This window comes from Callithrix jacchus, chromosome 9 (genome assembly GCF_049354715.1).
Source record: "Callithrix jacchus isolate 240 chromosome 9, calJac240_pri, whole genome shotgun sequence".
Classification (NCBI taxonomy): Eukaryota; Metazoa; Chordata; class Mammalia; order Primates; family Cebidae; genus Callithrix; species Callithrix jacchus.
The window spans coordinates 63,195,641-63,215,423 of record NC_133510.1 but is presented as its reverse complement, the minus strand read 5'-3'; the positions used below and the strand labels follow the sequence as shown (position 1 = coordinate 63,215,423).

General features: G+C 46.3%; 1 protein-coding gene and 1 pseudogene across 1 annotated transcript; one reads left to right on the top strand and one right to left on the bottom strand.

The window, feature by feature from the left end:
- Positions 1-127: 127 nt before the first annotated feature.
- Positions 128-5,928, bottom strand: MIP (major intrinsic protein of lens fiber). The gene is made up of 4 exons (XM_002752610.6): positions 5,526-5,928; positions 4,845-5,009; positions 4,326-4,406; positions 128-2,050 (listed from the first exon to the last, which is right to left on the bottom strand). The coding sequence occupies exons 1-4, from the start codon at positions 5,883-5,885 to the stop codon at positions 1,865-1,867; spliced, it is 792 nt and encodes a 263-aa protein (XP_002752656.1). The 5' UTR covers positions 5,886-5,928; the 3' UTR covers positions 128-1,864.
- On the top strand, positions 2,477-2,911 carry LOC103795265 (dynein light chain roadblock-type 1 pseudogene; annotated as a pseudogene).
- Positions 5,929-19,783: the final 13,855 nt, after the last annotated feature.

The window sequence follows — 19,783 nt, the reverse complement described above, 5'->3', positions numbered from 1 at the left end:
ACAAGGGATCTAAAAATCACAGCGCTATGAATTTTCTGCTGAATTATAGAATGAAAGTCCGATTAGAGGTGAATTTACCAACATTCTTCCCCTTCTTCTAGTCAAGCGGACTATTCCAAGTCTTAAATAGTTAGTTAGAAAAGTTAGGTTTTATTTGGGAGGAAGTGAAGAGCTGAAGTGTAGGGAGGAATAGTCTTCTGGGGTGAGGGATGTCTGTTGCATTATAGGTATATCTTTAAAGCTTGCGAAGTATACAAGAGGCTCATAAAAGGAAGAGAGCAACCATAAATATTCACTGATCAGTTGAGGGTCTCTTCTGGCCTCTGCTGATATGATCTTGCCCACAAGAGAAGATAACAGGGCTCTGCTATGGACCCCAGCTACTGGGGAGGCTGAGGCAGGAAAATCGCTTTAGCCCAGGATTTCTAGGCTATAGTGTGCCATGGTTGTGCCTGTGAATAGCCATTACACTCCAACCTGGGCAACATAGTAAGAACCCCCCTCTCTAAAAAGAAGAAGATAGGCGCAAATGAATAATAATCTCCTGAATTGTTATGCAGTTGAATAAAATGAATCAATTTCTGGGGTATGAGGGAGTTAGAAGATATTTGCTTCAAGATGAAAGGACAGATGACAGCTGGACATGGTGGCTCACGCCTGTAATCCAAGCACTTTGGAGGCCAAGGTGGGCGGATCACCTGAGGTCGGGAGTTCAAGACCAGCCTGACCAACATGGGGAAACCACGTCTTAAAATAAAAAAAGAAAAAGAAAGACAGATGACAGAGAAATGAAAATACACAGACACAAAACAAAACACGGAACTAGTGATAAAAGCAGAAAGATGCCATTTGAGGAGTGTTTTGATTAGCTCTAAATAATTTAAAACAGAGTCAAAGCCTCTCCCTTTATGCCCCCTACTACCACCCCTACATTTATTTGCTCCAGGAGTCAGACTTCCTGTGTTGGCCTTAGGGAACAATTGTGGGACTTAAATACCATCTGCCAGGTGGCCACACCAGTGGATGTCAGGCTGACCAGATAAGCTGCTTCATTTTCTAGATTCTAGGCTTGCCCAAGCCTTATTTAGGTTAGAAGCTCCTTGGCCCAAGACCTCCAAAGAGATCCATTATGCCAGAATGAACACAACCAGCCAGTGGATGTAGACAGGTTTACATGCCTTTACAGAATAGCTCAAATCCTAGTGTTCACTTTTCTCAGAGCTACTTCCCCACCCAAGCCCCTGGGGCAAGCATCCCTGAGATATGTAGGCTGTATGTTCACATTAACTTCCCCCCAATTTTTTGGAACACTTGCATCCTGATCTGGGGCTAATACCTTCATTTTCACCACTCACCTCCCTTGAGTTTTTCTCCTAAACCTTGGAATGCCTTGTCCCCTCCACTTCTCTCCATCCGCCTCGTGTGAGGAGTAACTTTCCGCTTTCTGTTCCCTCATAAATCAAGAGCCACACACTTGACTGGCATCAGGGTAAAGGCCAGAAACATAAGGTGTCAGTTACCCTGTACTCACCATCTGGGTCGAGGAAGGGAGGTATAGGATGGCACCTCTTTTTGCTTCCTTAGCTCTCATGCCCCAGCCACACTCACTCACATTCATATGCACAATCAGCACACACGGCGAAGGGAGGTGGGACGGGGAGGAAGGGAGGTTTGCACCAACCAGCTCGTGAATGCAGCTTGAAAGATTTCACACAGCAAAAGGAAAAAGAGAAAAACCACATACATAAGTTAAACAATAAAGAAGTACATGCCCCTCCCCACAGTCTGTTTCTTCATCTAGGGGCTGGCTCAACCCTCTGCATAAACTCAGAAGATTTCTACTCCCTCTATTCAGCTGGAGCTTCTACAGGGCCTGGGTCTTCAGTTCAACAGGTTCCCCTGTGACCTCTGGTTGTCCATTGGAGTCATTGGGTTTGGCACCTTTGAGGACAGACAGTCTCTCAGAAATACTCTTGAGCCGGGGGAAGAGGAGAAAGTCGTAGAGGAGGCTGCCCAGACCCCCTCCAATGATTGGGCCCACCCAGTACACCTGTAGGAAGAGAAAAGGAATACTCAGGTTTGGGGAGGGGACAGAGCAGCAAGGCTGCTCCTTTTTCAACCCCCTTAGAGGAAAATAAGACATCGTGCACTTGATATATATAAGAAACTCACCATTTCTTTTCTGATTCATCAAATTGCTCCTTTTTCCTACACCTTTGCACGTGTATATTCTATTTGTTGTTATCAATTTGAACTAGTTTGTATGTTGCTTTCAAAAATTTTTTATACATTTTGGTGAAATACATATAAAATTTGCCATATTAAATATTTTTGGCCAGGCACGGTGGCTCACACCTGTAATCCCAGCACTTTGGGAGGCCGAGGCAGGTGGACCACAAGGTTAGGCATTTGAGACCAGCCTGGCCAACAAAGCAAAACACCGTCTCTAAAATACAAAAATTGATGGGACTGGACTGAGTGTTGGCTACACGGGGCTACTGGATCCGTCGGAAATGGCAGAGGTGGAGTAGACACTGAAGCGACTTCAGAGCCAGAAGTGAATGCAGGGAATCATCGTGGTGAACACAGAAGACAATCCCATCAAGAGCACCATGGACAACCCTACCACTACCCAGTAGGCCAGCCTCATGCACAGCTTCATCCTGAAGGCACGGAGCACCGTGCATGAAATCGACCCCCAGAACGATCTCACCTTCCTTCGAATTCGCTCCAGGAAAAATGAGATTATGGTTGCACCAGATAAAGACTATTTCCTGATTGTGATTCAGAATCCAACCGAATAGGCCACTCTCCTGACTCCCTGTGTCATTCCTTAATTTAATGCCCCCCAAGAATGTTAATGCCGATCGTGTTAGCAGACTGGCACGTAACAGTCACCTTGGAGCCCACTCAGACCAATCCAGTGAGCATGTGTGGGCTGGCAGCTCTTCCTCCCCAACCAAAGGAACCCCTGTGCTGTGCCAGCCTTCCCCAGACCTCCAGGAGGGCCCTCTCGCCTCACTTCCAGGTTTTGGAGCAAGAACTTGCAAGAAGCCCGCACCCAGCTTCCTTCTGACCTTCAGTTCACTTTGTTGCCTTTGGAGAAGGCTGTTTTTCTTTAACTAAAAATAACCAAAATGCTTTAAAAAAATACAAAATTAGCTGGGCGTGGTGGTGGGTGCCTATAACCCCAGCTACTTGGGAGCCCAAGGCAGGAGAATCACTTGAACCTGGGAAGTGGAGGTTATAGTGAGCCAAGATGGCATGCCACTGCACTCCAGCTTGGGTGACAGACCGAGACTCCATCTCAAAAAAATATATATGTATGTATATATTTTAAGTGTACAGTAGTGTTATATTCACATTGTTGTGCAACCCATATCTTGACATTTTTCATCTTGCAAAACTTTAACTCTATACCCATTAAACAACTGCCTATTCCACCCCACCCCTATCAGCTTCTGGTAACTATCCTTCTACTTTGTGTCTATGAATTTGAGTACTCTAAATACCTTATATAATCATGCAGTATTTGTCTTTTTGTGACTGGCTTATTCGCTTATCATAATATACTCAAGATTTATCCGTGTTGTAATATGTGTCAGAATTTCCCTCCTTTTTATGGCTAATATTCCATTTATGCATATACCACATTTTGTTTATACACTCATCCATGGAGGAACACTTGGGTTGCTTCTACCTCTTGGCATTGTGAATAATGCTGTAATAAAAATGGGTGTATAGCTTTGAAATTTTTTTGAATTATTTCCATATGTTTGGCTTGCATATGTTCGAAACAACATAAACACAACCAATATTTATTGAGTACTTACTTTATACCAGATTCTGTGCTAAATGTTTCTCACATATAACTTTCACACATTTCTTGTAATGTCCCATTTTATAGTAAAGGAAACTGAAGCACAGAGTGATTGCGTTATTTGCCCATGGTCACACACAAAGCCAGGAATGTGTTAGAAATCAGGCCCTTTGTGCTCACAACACATCCTGATCTCTGAGAGCAGAATTTATTGTGCTCATATTTAGTTGTCTCTCTTCATACCCCTTAGTTCAGGCACCCAGTGAATACTCAGTGCATACTCCCTGACTAAGCAGAGAAGGAACAATATGAGCAAGAGCCTCTCTTTCTAGTAAAATCGTGAATCCTGCTCACACAGACATGCCAAACTCTCTGACAGCCCCCTTAGCTGAGTGCTGGTAGAACAGCCAACACATGCAGAAGGAAAGCAGGAACCCAGCCTGGAACCTGCAAACCACAACCATCCAGAAGGGTTCCAGGATCTTGCCCCTCTCCCTTCACTCACCCAATGGTTGGTGAAGTTCCCAGTGAGAATGGCAGGAGCAAAGGAGCGGGCAGGATTCATGCCTGCACCAGTATAATACATCTGCAAAAGAGACAGTTGTAACTGAGACACACCCCTGCTCCACCCCAGCTTCTCTTGCCACAACCCACATTGCCCCTAAGAGCTGGCATCTGGTCTCCAGCCAGCAGCAAGTAGAGAAGGACTGCCTGCATGACTCTCTGGTGGTTCCCACAATGGGGTGAGGGCAACTGATACCCCATCTGGGAACAGCCTATGGATCCATAGGCAAAGCCCATGTCTAGCCAGGATGCATGCATTTCTACCTTGGGGTCAAGAAGGACTAGATATAGCAGTCACAAGAGTGGGATATGGTAGAGTTGATTCCTCTGTGCCAGTACACAGTGCGATGGGTAATGTTCATGTTTGACAGTGAAGTTGGCAGGAAGAACCCTTAAAGGTTAGGAAAGGTTTAGGGGCCCCGGAATCCTTGAATGAGAAGTTTCTCTCCTTCCTGCTTACCCCAAAGAGGTGCCCCAAGGCAAGGGAGAAGCCAACGGCCAGGGCCACGGAGCCCAGTCGGCCATTCCGCCTCTCGTCGTATGTGGCAAAGATGCAGAGCACAAACTGGAGCGTCAGGAAGATCTCCACTGTGGTGGCCTGGCCCACGCTTACCCCAGGGTGCAACTGCGCAAAGGAAAAAGAAGAGGCAGCTCATTAGGACTGCTACAGTGTTACATCCTCAAGACTTCCCCGGCAAGGAGCCCTTTCGAGCATCAGGTCCCTGGAAAGGAAGGATAATACAACCCCCTTCATAGTCATTGTATTTGCATCTTAATATCTCCTAACAATGTTCCTTCATGATGGAAATGACTGCACCCACTTACATGGATGAGGAAACTGAGCCTTTGAAAGGTAAAATAAGTTTCCTTAAAATCTGCAAGAAGTTGGAAGGAAAGTTGAAACTCAATCTCAGGTTTCTTAATTCTCAGTCCAGGGCCCTATGCCTTCCTTTCAGCTCTAAACCACCTGTCCATCCTCCCCACTTTGACACACATATGCTCACACATGCACACACATATGCTCACACATGCACATATTGTCCCAGATCCCAGGGGAGCTGATTCACCTGTACCAGTCAGGGAGTCAGGGCAACAGAGAGTCAGGACACCAGGTTCCCATCCCCTCTCAGCCAACCATTACCGTGTTGAGTGCTAGGTTTCCTCGGACAGCAGGCGGGGTAACACTATACAGCACAGCGGCCCCAGCCACAGCTCCCAGGAGCTGGGCTGCCATATAGCAGAAGGCACGGAGCAGGGACATCTGGGAGCCCACAAGGAAAGCAAAAGTGACTGCAGGATTGACGTGGGCTCCACTGATGTGGCCCACAGACTGCACCAGCGTAGCCAGAGCCAAGCCAAAGGCCATTGCCACCTGCAGCACATGCAGGGGTCCAGGAGCCCAACGCAATGAGGACCCCAGCCCAAAGAAGACATAGAAGAGGGTAGCAAAGAACTCCGCAAATATGGCCCTCCAAAAGGAGGCTGACCGCAGTTCCCACATGGCAGGGGGGATGGGCACAGTGCCTGGGTCCCTGCTACCCCCCGGCCTTATCTGGGTGGACAGTCCCCTTTATAGAGGACTCTTAATCCCTGGGAGGGGCAGGCTGAGGTAGCTGGCCCAGCCTCTTAACCCCTTCACAGCTGTGCAGGGATAGGCCCCCTCCCATACATAGTAAAGATGCTGGATTTTCCTGCCTCTCTCAACTGGGAGATGAGCCGAGAGAGCCATGGCAGTGAGGGTGGGATTGGGGTCAGAGCAGAAACGACTATGAGAAGGGGGGCGAAGAACAGTGGGACTGGAAGAGTCTGCCCTTCAATGTGTGTCAAAGTTGGAGTTCATAGTCCTGACTGACATCTACATTAGAATACTCTTCAACTCTCTTTGGAAAGTCTGTCAAGCTGAGCTCACTTCACGATATTTGGGGCTGAGCTCACTTCATGATATTTGGGGCTGAGCTCATGGGGGCCTCAGGCTCCTCTGAGCCTGCCAGGGGCAAGAGTGGGGGCGGGGGTAAGGAGTGGGGTTCAGCAGGGAAGTTGGATAACTAAAGAGAATTCTTTAGTTCCTAGGGATTAGAAGGCTTTCTCTCATTGGCTAGTTTTGGACTGGAATCTGTGGACCCTGCAGCTCTGGGACAGAATAGTTCTGCTGTGTCTGGCTTTCTCTGAGCCCGGGTTCCCTACCCCCAGCCCATGACAGCACCTCCCTTTTCAAACCCTAGGCCTGGCTTTTTGAACCAGAGACTGACAGAGAGAAGACACTATCATCCCTGTATGGGCTGGGGTGAGGTTGGAGGGATAGAAATGGGAAAGGGACTCGTAGTTAAACCTTAGAATCAGCTTGTATTTCATCTTTCCTAACTCACATGGTCATAGCAAGAAGTAGTGAAAGGAAGGAAACTGAGTCATGGCTATGAAGCAATGGGAAGATCTAATGTCCTCCAAGACAGCCATGATCAGCACACCCTAAACCTTGATCCCCCAGGGAAAGGTATGGGTGTGCTGAGATCAGATCTGGGGAAACAGCTGGTCAAGGAGTGGGAAAGGATAATATGGGGAAGGAAAGTTTGGGGAAAGAGGTTCAGTTGTGCTTGGGCTTGGTGAGAGACTTGGGACCTAGGCATGGGGCCTGTGTGGTGATGGAGAAGGTGGAATGAGACATACTGATAGGTTCTACAATCTCCGTGTTGTGGCAAGTCATACAGGCCACAGACTTTTTTCATGAAGCACCAGAGAACAGAAATTCAAAGGTGAAGCTGCAAGAATGGTGCCCAGCATGGTCTCACCCAGTACACCTGTTGGGAGAGAGAAGGAACACAGATACGGGCCTGTGCTCTCTCCTTGCAATACCCAGCTTGGGGATGGATGGAAAGAGAGTCATAGTGAAGGTAGAGTGTCCATCTAACCTATCCACTGACAGGAAGGGTTGCTGAAAACAGGTCAGAGAGCACCCAAAGGGTTTGGAGCTCTCAATTACATAGAAGAGAAACAATCCACCAGAAATCATTGGAGTCTCCTACATGCTAGAAGCCTCAACAGTCTCCTACTCAGGCCTTGTAACCCTCAGTGCATCTCACCCAGTATTGCTCCTAGGTCCCAGTCACCACTGCTGGACTCAGGAAGCATGCAGGGTTCATGCTGCCTCCAGAAAAGGTGCCCTGGACAGGAGAAAGAGAGGGTAGCACATCATGGTGTTAAGAACAGAGACTTTGGCAATAGATACTCTGGTGCAATTAGGTAAGGATACAGTTACAACTGCTGGTGGGAGTATAAACTGAGATAATAACTATTTTTTTTTTTTTGAAACAGGGTTTTGCCCTGTCACCCATGCTGGAGTGCAGTGGTATGATCACAGCTCATTGCATCTGAGTGCCGTGGTGCGATCACAGCTCATTGCATTTTTAACCTCCTGGGCTCAAGCAATCCTCCTACTACATGGTACATACCACCATGCCCAGCTAATTTTTTTTTTTTTTTGTAGAGATGGGGTCTCACTGTGTTGCCTAATCTGGTCTCAAACTCCTGGGCTCAAGTGATCCTGCCACCTCGGCCTCCCAAAGTGTTAATATTACAAAGTAAGACACTGTGCCCCACCTGAGATAATGACTTTGGAACATGGTTTAACACCTACTTTTAAAGATGAACAAATTACATAATTTTTTTTTCTTTGAGACAGAGTCTCATTCTGTTGCCCAGGCTGGAGTGCAGTGGCACAATCAGCTCACTGCAAACTCTGCCTCCTGGTTAAAGAAATTTTCATGCCTCAGCCTCCCAAGCAGCTGGGACTACAGGTGCCTGCCACCATCCCCGGCTAATTTTTGTATTTTTAGTAGAGATGGGGTTTCACCATGTTGGCCAGGCTAGTCTCGAAGTCCTGACCTCAAGTGATCTGCCCCTCTTGGCCTCCCAAAGTGCTGAGATTACAGGTGAGAGCCACTGCACCATGTCAAATTACATAATTTGTGACTCAGCGACTCTGCTTCTCACTTATATACCCAAGAGAAACTTGGGTAGCACATCACATAAATTTATGTAATTATTGGCTGGGCACAGTGGCTCACACCTATAATCCCAGCACTTTGGGAGCCCAAGGCAGGCAGATCACCCGAGGTCAAGAGTTTGAGACTAGCCTGGCTAACATGGTGAAATCTCATCTCTACCAAAAATACAATAATTACCAGGCCTGGTGGTGGGTGCCTGTAATCCCAGCTACTTGGGAGGCTGAGACAGGAGAATTGCTTGAACTGGGGAGGCAGAAGTTGCAGTGAGCCAAGATCACATCACTGCACTTCAGCCTGGGCAACAAGAGCAAAACTGAGTCTCAAAAGAAAAGTAATTGACAAGGTTCCAGTTTTTCTATTGGGTGATGGTTAGAAATGATACTTAATCATTACTAAAAACAAATAAGTGGGAGCCATATATAGACCAATGAGGAGAGGATATCATGAACAACAAAATATTCTGTGTACTTCAAATTAATTTAAAAAGCAGTGACAACAACACATGCTTTTCTACTTTCTAGTTGAACAAGTTATCCCCACTACATATAGGTTCCAGGAGGGCAGGGACCATGTCTGATTTCTCACCAGTGTACACCTGGTGTTTAACACACAGAAGGCAGTAAATATTTGTTGAATAGATTCGATTAGCATAAGCTAGCTAGCTTCCTCTCTCTCTCTCCCTCTCTTTTGAAAGAGTCACACTCCAAAGTATAGTGATGTGATCTCAGCTCACCGTAGCCTCCACCTCCTGGGTTCAAGCCTCCCAAGTAGCTGGGATTAGAGGTGCACGCCACCATGCCTGGCTAATTTTTGTATTTTCAGTAGAGACAGTGTTTCATGATGTTGGCCAGGCTGGTCTCAAACTCTTGGCCTCAAGTGATTTGCCCGACACAGCCTACAGGCCTGAGCCACTGCACCGGGTCAAATTAGCATAAGCTTTCTGAGTCTCGGTTTCCTCTGTATCAAATAAGATAATGTAAGTAAAGGGCCTAGTAGTATCTGGCATAGAATAAAACACTTAATAAACAGGAGCTACCTGCACCTTAGTCCCAGCTACTCAGGAGGCTGAGGTGGGAGAATCATTTGAGCTCAGGAGTTAGAGACCAGCCTGAGCAACATAGCAAAACCCTGCCTCTACAAAAAAAAAAACAAATTTAGCCGGGCACAGTGGTGCACATCTGCAGTCCCCGCTACTGGGGAGGCTGAGGTGGGAGGATGACTTGAGCCTAGGAGGTGGAGGTTGCAGTGAGCTGAGATGGCACCACTCCACTCCAGCCTTGGCAACAGAGTCAGGCCCTGTCTCAAAAACATTGAAACTTTGGCAGGGTACGATGGCTTATGCCTGTAATCCCAGCACTTTGCAAGGCTGAGGTGGGCATATTATCTGAGGTTGGGAGTTCGAGACCAGCCTGGCCGGCATGTACTAAAAATACACAAAAAGAATTAGCTGGGTGTCATGTTGCATGCCTGTCATCCCAGATACTTGGGAGGCTGAGGCAGGAGAATCACAGGAAGCAGAGGTTCTGGTCACCTGAGATCAGACCACTGCATTCCAGCCTGGGCGACAGGGTGAGACTCCATCTCAAAAGGAAAAAAAAAAAAAAAATTTTTTTTTAATTTTTTCTTTTTTGAGATGGAGTTTCGCTCGTTACCCAGGCTGGAGTGCAATGGCGTGACCTCGGCTCACCGCAACCTTCACCTCCTGGGTTCAGGCAATTCTCCTGCCTCAGCCTCCTGAGTAGCTGGGATTACAGGCACACACCACTCATGCCCAGCTAATTTTTTGTATTTTTAGTAGAGACGGGGTTTCACCATGTTGACGAGGATAGTCTTGATCTCTTGACCTCATGATCCACCCGCCTCGGCCTCCCAAAGTGCTGGGGTTACAGGCATGAGCCACTGCGCCTGGCAAAAAAATTAAAAATTAAAAAAATTTAAAAAGTAAACAGAAGCCACTCCATGAGGGTTTTATTAGCAGGAACAGGTTATCTCTACTTATCAATCCTATAGCCTCATCATAAGAGACAGAACAGCAAAGGACAGTTAATTCAATCTCTTGTAGACGCCAAATAAAATGCCTAGCTTTCCTTATTTGCAGCTACCAAACTCTTGCCTTTATTCTTCAGGAAACGTTGACTCCATGGAGAGCTGCATTTCGGCCCATTTCCTTTCACACCAGTCTCCCTACTTAGCTAAATGCCAGTCTCTTTTAAACCTAACGAGAGATGAACTCTCAAAAGCTTACTTGAGTTTTTCCATAGATTTACTTACAATTAGTATGCTTATTGTTTTCTATTAGCCTAATCTTTTATTTTTATTTTATTTTACTTTTTTAGAAAGAGTCTCACTCTGTTGCCCAGGCTGGAGTGCAATGGTGCGATTCCGGCTCACTGCCACCTCCGCCTCCAGAGTTCAAGCTATTCTTCTGCCTCAGTCTCCCGAATAACTGGGACTACAGGTGCCCGCCACCATGCCCGGCTAATTTTTGTATTTTTAGTAGAGGCGTGGTTTCACCATATTGCCCAGGCTGGTCTAACCTCATGATCCGCCTGCCTCAGCCTCCCAAAGTGCTGGGATTACAGGCATGAGCCACTACACCCAGCTATTTTTATTTTTTTACAGACAGAGTTTCATAGTGGCATGATCACAGTTCGCTGCAGTCTTGAACTCCTAGGCTCATGCAATCCTCCCATCTAAGCCTCCTGAGTAGCTGGGACTACAGGCACGTGCCACTGCACTCAGCTTATTTTTAATTTTTTTTGTAGAGATGAAGTCTTACTATGTTGCTCAGGCTGGTCTCAAATTCCTGGCTTCAAGCGATTCTACCAACACAGCCTCCCAAAGTGCTGGGATTACAGGCATGAGCCATAGAGCCTGGCCCTTTTTTTTTTTTTTTCTTTTTTGAGACGGGGTCTTGCTCTGGGGCCCAGACTGGAGGCTGGAGTGTAGTGGCACAATCGCCCAGGCTCAAGCAATCCTCCCACCACCTCAGCCTCCCAAGTAGCTGGGACTACAGGCATTACACCTAGCTAATTTTTGTATTTTTTGTATAGATGGGGTTTTGCCATGTTGCCCAGGCTTGTCTCAAACTCCTGGGCTCAAACAATCTGCCTGTCTTGGCCTCTCAAATTGCTGGGATTACAGCATAAGCCACCTAACCAAGCCTTAGCCTAGCCTTTTTAAACAAAACAACAACAACAAAACAAATACAAAAAAACCCCTGTGTCTCCCTTCAGAATTGGGATGAGCCTATAGTCCTAGTTACTTGGAATGCTGAGGTGGTGAGCTGTGATGGTGTCACTGCACTCCAACCGGGGCAAGAGAGTGAGACCTTGTATCAAAACAACACAAAATAACCAGGCCTTAGCCTGGTTCACTGAGTTAGTGGATGTCGAGGCTGCAGTGGGTCATGAGATTGCACTACTGCACCCCAGCCTGGACAACAGAGTGAGACTCTGTCTTAAAAACAAAAACAAGCCAGGCACAGTGGCTCACAGCTGTAATCCCAGGACTTTGGGAGGCTGAGGCGGGTAGATCACCTGAGGTCAGGAGTTCAAGACCAGCCTGACCAATATGGTGAAACCCCATCTTTAAAAAAATAAAAATAAAGAAAAAAAAAAAAAAAGGAAATCTGCAAAGTAAGGTGACTTTGGAGAATTGCCTTGGAGTAAGGGGATTTTTGGGGTCTAACCCTCCTGGGTGATGCCAGGACACACTCCAATTCATCTTCATCTTTTTTCGGGTTCACTTGTTCCCCCTTTGCTATTATTCTACTCTATTCTCATATTTGAGGTTCTTTTCAGGGGTTGCAAAATGTTTTTAGCTATAGATTCTCCACCTCTCTTTTCTTCTGGCCTTGAGTAAGTATACAAATGTTTTTGAAGTTTTTTCCAACAGGAACTGTGGAAATGGAGAAAGGATTTGTACAATAACAAATCTGAGTAATCACAAAGTTATTATCAGCCTTAATGGCTCCTAGCAATAATCACCCTGAATTCTCATTTATCTCTACACTTAACTGAGTTATACCTAGATTACTAATGATCAGTCATTCAAACTTTATGACAGTGACAGTGATCCTAGCTTACTCCACACTTCAATAAGGAAGATTTCATTGCTCAGTCCCAGAGAGTGCTATACAAGCATAATCCATAGTAATAGGGAGCAAGTGGGTCTATATAGCTTAGAAAATCTGTAAGCAGGAGCTATTTTTCTTGCTTTATTCTGCCACAGTGGGTCCCATGTGATTAGCATAGTCACCTCTGAGGATGTCCAGCACTGAGTCACCATCTTACTGCAGCTACACCCTAGCCAGCCCATATCATCAGTACCTGAAGAACATATCAGGTTTGAGTTCCATAAAAAATATACCCTGGACAGGTGTGGTGGCTCATGCCTATAACCTCAACACTTTGGGAGGCCAAGGCAGGAGGATTACCTAGCCAGGAGTTCAAGACCAGCTTGGGCAACATAGCAAGACCTTGTCTCTATAATAAATTTTATTATTATGAATATTTTTTTTGAGACGGAGACTTGCTCTTGTTGCCCAGGTTGGAGTGGAATGGTGTGATCTCGGCTTACTACAACCTCCACCTCCCGAGCTCAAGCGATTCTCTTGTTTCAGCCTCCCAAATAGCTGGGATTACAGGCATGAGCCACCACGCCTAATTTTTGTATTTTTAGTAGAGATGGGGTTTCACTATGTTGGCCAGGTTTGTCTTGAACTCCTGACCTCATGATCTTCCCACCTCGGCCTCCCAAAGTGCTGGGATTACAGGCATGAGCTACTGTGCTTGGCCATCTGTGAGAAATTTTTAAAAATCAGCGGGTGTGGCGGCACATGCCTATAGTCTTAGCTACTCAGGAGGCTAAGGTGGAAGGATCCCTTGAGTCCAGGAATTCAAGAATACAGTGAGCTATGATCATGTCACTGCACTCCAGCCTGGGTGACAGAGTGAGACTCTGTCTCTTTAAAAGAAAACAAAATAGTTTTTTTCTTGCCTATGTGGCCAGGTTATAAATAAATAAATAAATAAATAAAATTTAACAGGAAAAACAGCCAGTCATGGTGACTCATGCCTGTAATCCCAGCACTTTGAGAGGCCAAGGCAGGAGGATCACTTGAGGCCGGGAGTTCAAGGCTGCAGTGAGCTGATGGCACCACTGCACTCCAGCCTGGGCAACAGAGAGAGACTCTGTCCAAAACAATAAATAAAGGCTGAGAACAGTGGCTCACATCTGTTTTCCCAGCACTCTGGGAGGCCGAGGTGGACAAATCACTTGAGGTCAGGAGTTCGAGGCCAGCTGGACAACATGGTGAAACCCTATCTCTACTAAAAATAGAAAAATTAGCCGGGCATGGTTGGGCATGCTTGTAGTCCCAGCGACTTGGTAGGCTGAGGCAGGAGAACGGCTTGAACCTGGGAGGCGGAGGTTGCAATGAGCTGAGATCATGTCATTGCACTCCAGCCTGGGTGACAGAATGAGAAATTGTCTCAAAATAATAATAATAATAATAAAGAAATAAATTAAATAAAAATAAATGAGCTGGGTGCAGTGGCACATGCCTGTAGTCCCTGCTCTTTGGGAGGCTGAAGTTAAGGATTGCTTGAGCCCAGGAATTTAAATCCAGCCTAGACACTGTAGCCAGACCCTATCTCTTTAAAAAAAAAAAAAATCAAAGTGCTGGGCACGGTGGCTCATGCCTATAATCCCAGCACTTTGGGAGGCCAAGGCGGGTGGATCACGAGGTCAAGAGATCGAGACCATCCTGGTCAACAAGGTGAAACCCCAATCTCTACTAAAAATACAAAAATTAGCTGGGCATGGTGGTGTGCACCTGTAGTCCTAGCTACTCGGGAGGCTGAGGCAGGAGAATTGCCTGAACCCAGGAGGCGGACGTTGCGGTGAGCCGGGATCGTGCCATTGCACTCCAGCCTGGGTAACAAGAGCAAGACTCTGTCTCGAATAAAAAAAAAAAATCAAAGTATATATGAGTTGATGTGTGAATTGATCACACATAAACATAATTTATTATTATCGTATATTGAACATCTTCTCTAGTGATTTCACTGTGGATGAATGGAGACGCAGTCCTCAGGGACAAGGTGACTATCCATGTCTGCTTCCACCACGCAGAATCTCTATCCCAGCCCCATACTCGGAATGCCAGGTCAGCATGTAACACAGCTCCATTGTGTGGACAGTTTCAGCAGGACAAAAGCCCCAGCATAGCACAAGCCAGCCCAACAGCCTCTTTGGCTAGCTCCTGAGGCCCTACCCACCCTCCAACCCCCACCCTTCTCTCTCTGTCTCTGGTTATGCTTTGCTGACTGCTGACTCCTGGCAAAGTCTAGAACAATCACCACTGAGTGCATAGTTAAGGGATCCAATTAGCACTTGGATCAGGCCAGGGCTCCCACAAGTTGGAAATGGGGTAATCCAAGAAATCGAGTAATAATTAGCCCACCCTAGCCGCCTCCTTTCTTATCCTAGGGAGTCAGATACAACTTCAAGCCAGGTAGACTAATGCTCACTATGGGTCAGGTTCTGTTCTAAGCACTTTATCTCATGTATTGGTATTTTTTAGAGTTGCACCTTCAGTTTATTCCCTACTTACTCTACTCTATACCTGCTCCTTAGATGACCTCATCTACATCTACATCCACTTCATCCTTGAGATGTATGTCTATATATCTGTAGAACATTTCACCTGGTTGTCTCACAGACACCTCAATTTAGCCTGTCCAAAACTGAACTGATTATCTTCTCATCCAAACATGCTTCTCTTTCTGATCCCCTTATTAAGTCAGAAACTTATGAATCAGCTTTGACACCTTCCCTTATCCTCTCACTTCCACCTAATGTCACTAAAACTCCAAGAATTCTACCTTTCAATTAGCTGAGTCCACACCATGTTTCACCTGAAAACTCTAGTGGTCTCTGACCCCATTTGTCCCTGTTTCTAGTCTTTTCCCTTCCAATTAATTCTCCATATTGCTGCCAGCTTTATCTTTATACGGTACTTGTAATTTGTAACTTCTCGGTGCTCCCTTCAACAGCTCCTGAATGCCTGAAAGACAGTCTAAACTCCTTCTCGTGGCACGTAAGGCACTTCATCATCCAGCCTTGACTTTTCCAACTGCTTTCCTAGTCTCCCCAACATGAGACTCTAGCAATATTGTGTTCCTTATGGGTCCTCAAACACTCTGTTCTAAACTTCATAACCCAGTGTGTTAGTTTAAGCTGTTCCTGATGCCTCAAGTGTCTTTTCCTGTTTTGTCTGTCAAGAAAAATTCTATCACATTCTAATCATTTTGCATGAAAGTTAAGAATCATAGGCGTGGTCAGTACTTTGGGAGGCTGAGGTGAGTGGAGGCCAGGAGTTTGAGACCATCCTGGGCAACATGGCAAAACCCCACCTCTACTAAAAATACAAAAAATTAACTGGGCGTGGTGGTGCACATCTGTGAGCCCAGCTACTTGGGAGGCTGAGGCAGGAGAATTGCTTGAATCCAGGAGGTGGAGTTTGCAGTGAGCTGAACTGCACTCCAGCCTGAGTGACAGAGTGAGACTCTGTTTCAAAAAAGAAAAAAAAAAAAAAAAAAAGAATTATAATTACAATGAGCAACAAGACAGGTAAATCATGTGAATGAGAAAGGTGAATGTAAGGTCTTTTAGGCCAACTGACTGCACCATGGATGGCATGGTAACCTCTGTGACCTGCACATACACCTCCAAATGAATTCCTAGCACTGGAAAGTCTGAAATAACTGGAAAACCACAAAAAGAGAAGAATGACAAACCCCTGAGGGGCCTAATTAACTTGGAGACATTCTTCTCTTGTTCCTTATTCCCACTTCAACTGATAAGGCAACTAGAACAACCAACCTTGTTCGACTGATAGGTCAACCTCATGACTCCAGACCCTACAACCCTCACCCTGCTTGCAAAAACTGCCCTGAACTGTAACTTCTGTAACTTTCCACTGCCAACCCCAAACCTATGAAACCAACTCCTATCCCACCACCCTCCACTGACTCTCTTTTCAGACTCAGCCTGCCTGCACCCAGGTGAATAAACAGCCATGTTGCATACACAGAGCCTGTTTAGGGGGCCTCTTCATTCAGAGCATGTTTTTTTTTTCTTTTTTTTTTCTTGAGACAGAGTCTTGCTCCGTTGCCAGGTGCCAGGCTGGAGTGCAGTGGCGCAAACTCAACTCCCTGCAACCTCTGCCTCCCGGGTTCAAGCAATTCTCCTGCCTCAGCCTCCCAAGTAGCTGGGACTACAGGCGTGCGCCACCACACCCAGCTAATTTTTGTATTTTTAGTAGAGGCAGGGTTTCACCATGTTGGTCAGGATGGTTTCGATCTCTTGACCTTATGATCCGCCTGCCTCGGCCTCCCAAAGTGCTGGGATTACAGGCGTGAGCCACCGCGCCTGACCCAGAGCATGCATTTAACAGTGAGTTTATCAAGTGAATGGTCAACCTGTAAAAGTGAAATAATATGAGAGATAACAAGCAAGGCTATTACCTGAATAAGGAATAAAGTAATGGATGTGTCTTAAGTGACAGTGTGGGGAAGGTGTAGTGATTGCTTCAGCTCTCACAGGAACCAAAGGGGAAATCCTACAGAAACACAATCCTAGAACCTTCTTCTCATTACTACCAAAATACAAAGTACTGACAGAGAAATTTCTGAAGGAAATCTCTCTCCACATTGTTCCTAGACTTAAAAGGAAACTAAGCTCTCTTCTCACGTTATTTAGCTGACTGAAAAGTCTGGGCCATGCTGACTCCTGGTGGAAACAATGGGCCACTACACTCCAAACTGGTGGCGACGCCAGGCGCGGTGGCTCACGCCTGTAATCCCAGCACTTTGGGAGGCCAAGACAGGTGTATTACTTGAGGCCAGGAGTTCAAGACCAGCCTGGCCAACATGATGAAACCCCGTCTCTATTAAAAATACAAAAAAATTATCCAGGCGTGGTGGTGCATGCCTGTAATTCCAGCTACTTGGGAGGCTGAGGCAGGAGAATCGCTTGAACCAGGGAGGTAGAGGTTGCAATGAGCCGAGATCATGCCACTGCACTCTGGCATGGGCAACAGAGCCAGACTCCATCCCAAACAAAACAAAAAGCAAAACAAAACTGGTGCAGAGAATGAGCCACTGCACTGCACTCCAAAAAAAAATGTGGGAACAAAACTTTTTTTTTTTTTTTGAGACAGGCTCTCACTCCATTGCCAGGCTCACTGTAGCCTCAACCTCCTGGGCTCAAGAGATCCTCATGCCTCAGCTGCCTGAGTAGCTGGACTACAGGTGTGCACCACCATATCTGGCTAATTTTAAAATTCATTTTGTAGAGATAGGGTCTCCCTATGTTGCCCAGGCTCGTCTTGAACTCCTGGGCTCAAGTAATCCTTTTACCTCCACCTCCCACAGTGCTGAGATTACTGGCATGAGCCACCGTGCTCAACCACCCTCTCCTTTTAGACTCATTAGTGTTTCATTTTGTTCTGTTTTTGAGATGGAGTCTCACTCTGTCTCCCAGGCTGGAGTGCAAAGGCGCAATCTCGGCTCACTGCAACCTCTGCCTCCTGGGTTCAAGCGATTCTCCTGCTTCAGCCTCCCAGGTAGCTGGGACTACAGGCACGCACCACCACATCTGGCTAATTTTTAATATTTTTAGTAGAGACAGGGTTTCACCATATTGGCCAGGCTGGACTCAAACTCCTGACCTCGTGATCCATCCACCTCAGCTTCCCAAAGTGCTGGGATTCTAGGTGTGAGCCATCTCACCTGGCACTCTCATTTGTTTTAATGAGAACATATTCTGTGCTAAAGTGACCACTAAGGCCCTATGGCACAGAAAACACAGTATTTAATCTCCTTTCTTAAAAATTCACAACCTAATGGGTGAGATAGATAACTGCCTGTTTAAAGTTTCTCTCAGCAGCATAGGTGGGTATTGGAGACCAGTTAGAAAGCGACTGATGCAGTTGATGGTGGTAGGTGGATAGGAGTAGGGGGAATGTGATACAGATTCAGTGACAATCAGATATGTGAGGGGAGACAGACAAGTCAAGGACTCCATGGTTTCTGGGCAACTGGCTGAATATGGGTTGCAGTTCATGAGATTCCCTCACCTGCTTAACCATTTCTGCTTTTCAAGCCATAGCTATGGCTTTTGGGAAGTTTCTTCCCACCACTCTCCCATATACGAAACCAGAGGCTTCTCTTGTTTCCTGAGCATCCTGTATGACTTCAATCATGGCACCTAGTGAATCATACTGCAATGGGCCTGTGAACCCTTGAAGAAATCATGTTTTGTGAAAATGAACAAAGAAGGTAGGTAATAGTCATATCATGTAAAACCTTGTGACCATGCAAAGGAATTTGATGCAGATACATTAATGGATTTAAGCAGGGAGGTGGCATGTCTGACTGTAACGCTGACATTGAATTAGAAGCAGACGGATGGAGGCCGGGCGCAGTGGCTCAAGCCTGTAATCCCAGCACTTTGGGAGGCCGAGGCGGGTGGATCACGAGGTCAAGAGATCGAGACCATCCTGGTCAACATGGTGAAACCCCGTCTCTACTAAAAATACAAAAAAAATTAGCTGGGCATGGTGGCGCGTGCCTGTAATCCCAACTACTCAGGAGGCTGAGGCAGGAGAATTGCCTGAACCCAGGAGGCGGAGGTTGTGGTGAGCCAAGATTGCGCCATTGCACTCCAGCCTGGGTAACAAGAGCCAAACTCCGTCTCAAAAAAAAAAAAAAAAAGAAGCAGACAGATGGAACCTGGGAAATCAGCTTAGAAGCGACCCATATTTCTTTCTTTCTTTTTTTTTTTTTAAACCAAGGAGCTGTGTAAGCAACCCATATTTCTACATTGAAATGAGAAAGGCTTGGCCAGGAGCAGTGGCTCATGCCTGTGATACCAGCACTTTGGGAGGCCAAGGCAGGCAGATCACCTGAGGTCAGGAGTTCAAGACCAGCCTGGTCAACATGGTGAATTCTGTCTCTACTAAAAATACAAAAATTAGCTGGGCGCAATGGTGGGTGCCTGTATTTTCAACTACTTGGGAGGCTGAGGCAGGAGAATTGCTTGAACCCAGGAAGTTGAGGTTGCAGTGAGCAGAGACTTCGCCACTGCACTCCAGCCTGGGCACCAGAGCGAGACTCCATCTCAATTAAAAAAAAAAAAAAGAAAAGAAATGAGGAAGCCTCAAGGCCAAGGATGACAGTGGCTTGAACTAGGGCCATGTCTACCATTCAAGGCAGTTAGAACTCGGAGAGGAGGAAGAATTTTTGGTTAATTATTTAGGCTTTTAAATATCTAGCCCAGAGGCCAGGTGTGGTGGCTCACACCTGTAATCCCAGCACTTTAGGAGGCC